The 9056-nt window shown below is 41.5% G+C and overlaps 5 protein-coding genes across 5 annotated transcripts; 3 read left to right on the plus strand and 2 right to left on the minus strand.

The window, feature by feature from the left end:
- Positions 1 to 1865: 1865 nt before the first annotated feature.
- On the plus strand, positions 1866 to 2219 carry EAF02_009007 (uncharacterized protein; the record flags this gene model as incomplete). The annotated part of the gene is made up of 1 exon (XM_038905055.1): positions 1866 to 2219. One exon carries the CDS (start codon positions 1866 to 1868, stop codon positions 2217 to 2219), a length of 354 nt encoding a protein of 117 aa, XP_038754952.1.
- Positions 2220 to 3452: 1233 nt separating this feature from the next.
- Positions 3453 to 4070, plus strand: EAF02_009008 (uncharacterized protein; the record flags this gene model as incomplete). The annotated part of the gene is made up of 4 exons (XM_038905056.1): positions 3453 to 3634; positions 3691 to 3750; positions 3822 to 3884; positions 3941 to 4070. The coding sequence occupies 4 exons, from the start codon at positions 3453 to 3455 to the stop codon at positions 4068 to 4070; spliced, it is 435 nt and encodes a 144-aa protein (XP_038754953.1).
- A 217-nt stretch (positions 4071 to 4287) lies between these two features.
- EAF02_009009 (uncharacterized protein) lies at positions 4288 to 4933 on the minus strand (the record flags this gene model as incomplete). Its single annotated transcript, XM_038905057.1, has 2 exons — positions 4288 to 4646; positions 4705 to 4933. 2 exons carry the CDS (start codon positions 4931 to 4933, stop codon positions 4288 to 4290), a joined length of 588 nt encoding a protein of 195 aa, XP_038754954.1.
- A 765-nt stretch (positions 4934 to 5698) lies between these two features.
- On the minus strand, positions 5699 to 6674 carry EAF02_009010 (uncharacterized protein; the record flags this gene model as incomplete). The annotated part of the gene is made up of 2 exons (XM_038905058.1): positions 5699 to 6531; positions 6647 to 6674. The coding sequence occupies 2 exons, from the start codon at positions 6672 to 6674 to the stop codon at positions 5699 to 5701; spliced, it is 861 nt and encodes a 286-aa protein (XP_038754955.1).
- A 225-nt stretch (positions 6675 to 6899) lies between these two features.
- EAF02_009011 (uncharacterized protein) lies at positions 6900 to 8770 on the plus strand (the record flags this gene model as incomplete). The annotated part of the gene is made up of 3 exons (XM_038905059.1): positions 6900 to 7282; positions 7330 to 7733; positions 7782 to 8770. 3 exons carry the CDS (start codon positions 6900 to 6902, stop codon positions 8768 to 8770), a joined length of 1776 nt encoding a protein of 591 aa, XP_038754956.1.
- Between the last annotated feature and the right edge of the window lie 286 nt (positions 8771 to 9056).

Genomic DNA, 9056 nt, shown 5'->3' on the forward strand with positions numbered 1-9056 from the left:
TGATCAACATCATGGCACTACATCAATCCTACGAGCGGAGGGAGATCGTTGAAGTGATCTGGATTGATGGTCCGACTAATCCGGCCGATACAATAACAAAAGGAAAGTCATGTCAAGCTCTTACTGATCTGATCAATACGAATAAGATCGATATCAAGGCAATGAAGTGAGTGGAACGGGATTAAAGGAAGGGATTGGTTCTGCTGGTAAGAGGTCAGGGACTTTAGCCAGCAGATGGAGGATTTTATGATTTTACGAATTTCTTTTCAGCCATTGTATTTGAAACCATAAAAGAAAGTTCCGAATGTATAAACAAGGGAATTCACTTCAAAAGAATGACTTCAATATAATGGCTACTGTATCAAAGGTATTTAGGCAAATGTGAAGGAGACTAGCTCTTTCAGTAGTGTCTATATAAGGCCTACTACTTCCTCTCATTAGCTAGCTCTTTAGACAGAATACAATACAGACATTTAGGGGCCTACTAATGATAGTGGGAACCACGTCTCCCGTATTCCTGATCTCATTATTGAACCAACAGATACCTTATTCTGAATCTCTTATTCAGTAAATCTGAGTGAAAATAATTATACTTTGAATTCAATCTCGGTGATTGATTTAGTTATAGCTATATATACTTCTAGCTATTTCTATATTTATAAAGATTTATATTTATAGAAAACTAGCTCCTTTCTAATTAATACATATTGAATAGATTTGTACAAAACAGAGATAAATATTAGAAAGCGACCATCTGATAGGGTTTATATAATAGATCCATTATTCCGAATGTATTCAGAACACTTCACGCTTTTATGGGTTAGTAGTAAAGTAGATCAACCCTAACACTCATAATTATAATTTGTAAAGAAAATCATATAAATAAAAAGTATTAGATAACAATATTTAATATAATAAACTTCGTTAATATTATAATTAACATAAGAGAGAAAATGCGAAAGGCGATCAATTAAAAATCTAATACTCTATATTATATAAGTATAATAATATTAATAAGTGGATAACACATAGCTATTAATTAAAATATACTATAAACTTTATTTTGAAGATGTTAATATTATAATTTCTCATTTTCCAACTTGTGAAATCTTCGGTCTGTTCTGGCTATAATAGTGATGATGTCAAGTGACTTCGCATAATAATTTTTTTCCCATACTGACAGTGAAGAGTAAAAGCGTGTTAAGCTGTCAGCCGATCTTGATCGAGTGCTAATATATGCTCTAAGTTCGGTAATATGGAGTTAACACTACGCAGGCAGTTTCCCTCTATATGAAAACTCAACGAAGATTAAAATTCACTCTGCCGTATAGCAAGAAGTATCGAAGTCAGCCTAAGGTTGTCTGAAACTAAAAGCAGTATATCGACTCTATTACAACATTGTGCAGTAGTCTTCTCTTCTATCAATACATCTGCGCCACTAGAGCACTTCATAGTACTGACTCAATCTCATCCCTAACAGTTCTATGTCATACCAGCCTATGTTACCAAGGGACGAGTTTGTGAGTATTGCTTAGGGAAATCATCAAAATAACAGACAGCATTGATAGACTGTACCATGTTTTAAGTATCAAATTTTAGTAAAGCAAAGCTTTTTATCATAAAGTGTAGTACAGTCACTTAAAGTGCGTAATTGCAGGGTATCACGGACGTAATCACGGCTTTAAACATATGAGATTCAAGCACTAGTTGCTACTATCGCTCCATGAATATAAAATCCACTTTATGGAACTTAGATAACTTTAGTTGGTGAAGAGTTTGTGTCAGGCGGATAATGCGGACGTCGCAGGAGTCCTATATCTCAACTTCCACTCCACGTCCGTGCCAGCAGAAAAATCTTGTCAAAAATGTCTACTGATATTTTGCGTGATGAAGACCACATACAATCCAGGTCTATCGCAGTCATCACCTGCAGCACTCGTTCCTCCCGCATCGGTCATTTGATCGCACAACATATCATCGTCGAACTTGACTCTCATCTCTCCAAGCTCAAGAGAAATGATCTTCATCTGTCTCACATTGACATGCTCTCGCATCCGCTAAAACTTCTCGATGAGCCGGGCATACCTTCTAAATTTCCAGCAACAAACCCAACTGCACATTACACAAAGGCACACACTCGTGATTGGTCGATCGAAATTCTCAAACACAGTGCTTTCATTTTCGTCGTTCCTCAGTACAACTGGGGCTATCCGGGGTGATCAAGAACGCTATGGACTATCTCTATGATGAATGGGCTGGAAAGCCCGTGTTTGTCGTAAGTTATGGAGGACATAGTGGAGGCAAGGCCGCAGCGCAGCTCGTTCAAGTGTGTCAGGGGCTTAGAATGAAACCATTATCTCAAACTGTGGGATATCGGATTGATCTCGTGGAATCCTCTCAACTCTTAGAATCCGGTGAATTTTCGTCAGAACGACTACATATTTAGAAATCTGAAAATATCAAAGATAAATTGCAAGCAAGGTTCTTGGAACTTGTTGAATCGATGCAATAGCTTTACATACATCGATCTATCTTTGCAAAGATCTGGGACATAGAATGCACACTATGCAGTATTCAAATTAAGAGAAAAAAATCGTATTGTGCGTTTATAGATTGCTTTCATGATTTTGTAATTTGAGAACATCGCGGTTTGAACTTAGCTTGGCCTTAAAAGTGTCACCGTGTGAAGGAAATGGCATTGAAAACTGTAGAGATCGAATAGTTTCAAATGATGTTGTGAACTATGAAGAGAGAAGAGAGTTAAGCTACGAGAAGAATCTACATTTATACTCTCCTTAACATCTTGTCATGTGTGCCCTTGATCGAAAGTAGGAGCAAAGAGAAGTCACATTGTAACCACGGGGAGAATGTAGATATGCGACACGTAGGTACGACTTAATGAAGTGGCGGTTGGACGAGTGATCCATGTCACTTCGCTAACCCCCGCATTCAATTACCCCGATGTAATCTAGAGATTGGTACTCTCAAACTTCAAACTTCATGTATCAATTGAAGACCCTATTAATCCGACTTTTGTTCCACTTATGGTAGAATATTTAACAATTTATCCTTATGAATCGCGATCCGCCGAGGTATCTCTAGATGATGCACCCCACAATAGAAGCACGTCATTGACAACGGCAAATTCGACATGCCAATGTACTCGACCCTCCTATTGGCGAATGGACTTTTTTCTTCGGCATTATGACATTTTCAAGAAGTTTGACCTGGAGCCCGAACGTATTCACTATATTTGCCGATCTATGGATATGTGGTTAACATCTCCAAGAAGTGACATTCCGTTTAAATTAGCAAATAAAACTACAAATGCTTGAACCATGAAAAATTACATAAAGCAGAGGCTGGCCAGTAATGGTCGTCATTTTACTACTCAAGAATTATCTTCCAATATCCTTCCAAACGACTCATTTGAGCGTTCAACTACCCTCAAAATGCGTGCCTCACTCACTTCCCTTATTACTCTATTTATCATTACGCTTGCTAAAGCATCCGTTACTTGCGTCAAGGTTGGGGCGACAGCCAAAGCCACATGGACCAATTCAGCTGGGAAGACTTGCACGTGGACAGGAACAGTTGGAGGCAACTTTGGAACTAATACAGTCAACGCTGGAGAGTAAGTTTTTTGTCTCCAAGACTGTTCATATAAAGCATGCTGACCATCTTGAAAAGCTACAGCTGCAATGGAAAATGTGGAGCAGGTTGCACTGGAACTGCCCTTGGCAATTACTAGTATGTTGAAAGCTAAATTGAATGCAGTAACTTCAGTAGAACTTTTCATTGCTAACGAGAAAAACTTATAGCACACAAGACTGCTGGAACCATGACATATGCTCTTACTTCAACAATGCCTCAGGTGGTGCAAGGTATGATCTGACATGTATTCTTGTGTCTCATCAACAACTTACTAAATGATACATAGTGACGCTAATTGTGGTTCGGCATATACTGCGGCAGAAGATGACTATCTTCTTGGTGGAGTTGATGGATGTACTCAGACAAACCCCAGCATCTCAGCTGTTGTGCCTACCACAAAACCTGTCTGTGCTTGATGCACATCATGTAAACTAAACAGGATGAACTTGAAAGAGGGTCATGGTTCGCTATGAAAAAGTAGTAAATTAAAATTTGGTATCATATCAATAAATCCATTATTCTCCAACAGGCTGCTGAGCCTTCAAACAAATTCCGCAGCCTTACACTTTCATCGCACTCTCACAATACAAGGGACTGACACCCGAACGGAGTGTAAATCAGCTTTCTTCCTTGTTATGGCTTTGGCTCTTCCTTTTGGCCACCCCCAAACATTCCTCCAACAAATCCACCTGCGCTCTTAGCACCGCTTGCCAAGCCAGAGCCAGCACTCTGTGCGCCACCCAAAACTCCCTGTCCAGCACCCTTTGCATTATTGATGATTGGATCGCTGATGGCTGACGTCGGACCGCCGTAGGAACCATCTTCATCTTTTCCATTCCGCTCCATCCTGTTTATGCCCTCTTTCCCAGCCAAGTTTCCAATTGGAGCTAGCAGACCATTCTCCCCAAGCTGATTGCCGACAAGGTTATGGACATCGTCTTGTATTTGGTCGATTTGTGATACGCCGGTGACTTTGGTCTTGCTGAGGGCATCTATGATTATCATTAGCTAAAGACCTTTTATCTTAAGTAAAAGTCTAGGCCGACCAACCCTTTGTCGCATATGATGCCTTGTTGTCTCCTTTTCCGAACCATCTCAAATACTGGTCTTCAATCCATGGCATCCATTTCTCATATTGATCGTTGTATGCCTCCTTTACCCATTCCGTATATGTTTGCTTTTGTCTTTGTTCCTCGGAAAGACTCTCGTAGAACTGTTTCTTCTGTTCATCCGTATGCTCAGGAGCAGCCATGCCTGTCGCATTCTTTAAGGACTCCATGATGTTATTCTAAGATAGAAGCGGGTGTGGTTCGGGTGTGGTTCGTGTAATTTGGGGTCTTGCGTAGGAGTGTTTAAACTGTGGTATGGTTTGAAAAAGTTAACAACAACAGATAGTGACAATGTGTTTTAATATGGCGAAAATTATTAAAACTGATTTGAAGTACGGTTCCAGATATAATGAGAAATTCATTAAGATCCCAAGGACTCAATGACGTAGGTTGTCATATCCTGGTCGCCTTGTGATCTGGTGTTGGAAATCCTGTTTTGCCATTCAGGGATACAGGGTAATCAATCAACTCGTTAATCAAGATTCCACGGGAACGGCGACGAATCAATCTCCATGAAGAATACCCAAACCCAGGCGACAGCCACATGAAGAAGACATTTCTGGTTTGCAAATGAGATCTAGAACATCATGTGGATATGTAGCAGGGAAGACAAGAAGCATTTTGCACCAGCAAAAGCCACCAGTTCCATCTTCAACGAACCAGCTATCCTCACGGGAACCTGTGATATGACATTTCCCATTTCTTAAAGTGAGGTCATATGTTTGAATTTCTTGGTGTTGAAAAAAAAGGATCTTAATTGCGCGTCTGCATGTGAGCCGAAGAAGTATCTCGAGCAGCTAGGTACTGGTAGGTTGACTCGTAGGTTAGAAAAAGCCCAGAAACAAACCCCATTGATTATGGATGGTTGTACATTGTATATCCGCCGACCCAAAACGCCGTGAGGATAAGCCCGTGAACGCCTCGACATTTTCTCATTACCATCCACCTCTGAATCCTCTTCCCCTGCCTCTAAATCCACCTCTTCCCCCACCGCGTCCTCCATATCCACCCCCTCTGCCGCCGTATCCACCATCACCATAACCTCCATCGTACCCTCTCGGCGCCGAATTGTGATCCATGTCATCAGCGCTAGGTCTTGATCTCCTCATCTCCTTCGGGAATGCGTCGTATGTCTTCCTCATTTGCGCATAACCTAGATGCATTTTCCCGTAAAAATGGTCCGCCAATCTTCGATCGTTATCCAGCCGACTCAAATAAGCTCCGCAGACATCACAAACTTGTAATTTTTGATGTCCTGAAGGCCCGCTAGTATCTGATAATGCCTTCAGCTCCTTCTCTTTCTCCGCCTTTGTCTGCATAGCCTGTCTTATACGGAAGAACTCTTCGTAAGCGCGCGATACCTCCGATTGTTCTCCCAGAATCTGAATTTCTAATAGACCTGACTCGATGGATTTTGATAGATCAGATATCTGTTTAAGAAGGGCGTTTGTTTGTCGAATTTCATCGGGTGTTTTCTCCAAGCGTCGCTGTGCGACATCTATCCTTCTATTACATTCATCAATGTATTTCTGTAAGTCGCGCATGTAATCGTATTCGAAACCCCATTTCTGTTTTTGAGGTGGTGTTGCAGTTTCAAACTCCGTCTTTAATGGCTCTGAATGGATCTTTGGACATGGCCCTAAATCTTGTTTCGTGTTTGTGAAAAGATCGTGAGGACAAGTACCGACGAGAAAAGAACGGCAAATCTTTGGATCTGTAATCGAAAGCTGTGCTGCGCGGGAGGATGCTCCAGCGCCCATAAGCTGCTCTGTCAAGAGGGTTGTATTAGTAAAATGATGAATTTTCGATGTTAAAAGACGAATTGAAATTGTGTTCGACGGGGCGCAAACATTTGAAGAGTTAAGATGGGAATTACGACTTACCAAGGAGCTTTCTCTGTTCTGCGGCCATGTTTCGAGGTATATGATTGTACTTGTTGTTGTTTGACTTTTGGAGATCGATAGAAAAAGATATGTAGAGACAAGACAAGGCAAGGCTCGGAGCGGCGGGCAAAACGGAACACGCCGTGATAAGGCTGCACATTCGAACTACTTCCTCAGATTCAAGAGTTCCACGGGTGCTTGTACCTACCTATGTAATGACCCTTTACAACTCAATGAAGAGCTTCTTGACAATATGGCTTTGAATGCCATGAACCCAATGAATAAATTTTATCATATTCTCTTCCTTGTTTTTAGTTTATTATCTACAAGAATAATCGCATCCTCAGATTATCACGAGCAACTTCTTCTACGACCCCTTCATCCTTCATCTTTACTAGCTTCATTCAACTTCCAAAGTAACACAAGCCTCGAATCATTCGAACAACAGAATTTTCGCTATTTTCCAAGATCATTGGGGCAAATACTTCAGTATGCCAATACACGAGAATTACATTTGAGGTTCAGCCTTGGTAGATGGGATGCTGAAAATTGGGGTGCAAGGCCATGGGGTGGTACAAGGGAAGGCGGAACAGGTGTAGAGCTTTGGGCTTGGGTAGAAGCAACCACTGATGAGGAGTATGGTGCTCGTTTTCTAAAAAGAGATTCAACTGACACTTTCTTAGGGCCGATGGTCGCTGGCTAACCTTGACCAATGCATTGTCTGGCCTTTTCTGTGCTTCTCTTAACTTTATCGATTCCACAAGAACAACCAGACCTGTCTTATCATTTCAACCAGTTAATGATCACTCAAACTCCACATTAGCGAATCTACACTTACTCCATGGAACTCTGCCTCGAGAAGTTGTCTGCACAGAAAATCTGACGCCTTTCTTGAAACTCCTGCCCTGTAAAGGCAAGGCTGGTATTTCGAGCTTACTCGACGGACATAAGCTATTTGATGCTTCATGGCAGAGCATGTCGATTGATGTGCAACCTATATGCGCGAGCGATTCAAGTGACTGCCAGCTTCAGATTACACAAACTATCGATATGGTATTAGATATTCAAAGATCCAGGCGCCCGAGAGGTTCGTAAATCGCTACCCAATATGATCAACGTGCTAAATTCAACCCAGACAATCCAATTCCACGGCCTGTACAATTTGAAGATTTGAAATGTGACACGTCAAAATCATATCATGCTGAGGATACTTGCTTCCCTCTGGATAACGCTGCGGAAGAGGAGGATTGGAGTTTATCACAAATTTTTGGACATTCGATGAAGGGATCTTGTCCACTAGCCGATAATGTTGAAGACTCCGTTTGCATAAATGTTCCTCATGCCCGCAATGTCTTCACTTCTGGAGGAGCAGTTGAGCATAAAGATCCCTCTGGATACAGCCGATGTTTTCGAATACCACAAGACAGCGACTTTGAGATGGTATTACCTCGACAAGACATACACGAGAAAGCCCCATTGGAGCAACCCCTACTTTATGCCGAACGCTCATTCATTGGATATGGGCAGGAACGAGGTGGTGTACAGGCCATACTTACAAATCCTTCGCCAACAGATGCAGTTGATTTTGTATATATGGAATCGCTCCCTTGGTTCATGAAGGTTTATCTCCATACTTTAAAGGCCGATACTAACGGCTTGTATGAAGATGTCATACAAGAGATGTTCTATCGTCCAGCCCTGGATCGCAAGAGAGGGACTCAATTGGAAGTGCGGATGCGCATTCCAGCAGATTCTACAGTTATTTTGACCTATGACTTTGAAAAGGCCATCCTTCGATATACAGAGTATCCTCCGGACGCGAATCGTGGGTTTGATGTTGCCCCGGCCGTCATCACCATTAGAAATGTTAGTATTCGGACCACGAGTCTTTTGCTTCCACTTCCAACACCGGATTTCAGCATGCCTTACAATGTTATCATTCTTACTAGTACTGTAATGGCATTGGCATTTGGAAGCGTTTTCAATCTTTTAGTCAGGAGATTTGTTGCAGCCGATGAAGCTGAAAATTGGGACATCAAGGCTGTTAGGATGCGTGTTTTAATGGTTGTGCAAAAGATACTAGCTCGGATGACGGGAAAAGCAAAGTTTGGCAAGGAAGAATAGGACATGATACCCAACACATAATATGAATTTCTTTCTTTCTACTTGTTTCCTTCTGAGAAAAAGACTGCAAAGGAAAATCATCTTGAGTCTGAAGAATTTACAGCTGTATTTATTGGGCCATTACACGTACCCCGAAGATTCTCCGCTAAGTCCAGACTTTCGTTCGTCAAAGTCCACTCATCAACATCTAGGCGTTTTCATCACCAGTTGTGGTTAATTCTCAAGCTTCTCGCCACTTATTACTCTTACTTTGATCACACCATATAGACACGAACTCGATTCACAT

The sequence above is a fragment of the Botrytis sinoallii genome (genome assembly GCF_014898435.1).
Source record: "Botrytis sinoallii strain Bc 23 chromosome Unknown BSIN_018, whole genome shotgun sequence".
Lineage (NCBI taxonomy): Eukaryota > Fungi > Ascomycota > Leotiomycetes > Helotiales > Sclerotiniaceae > Botrytis > Botrytis sinoallii.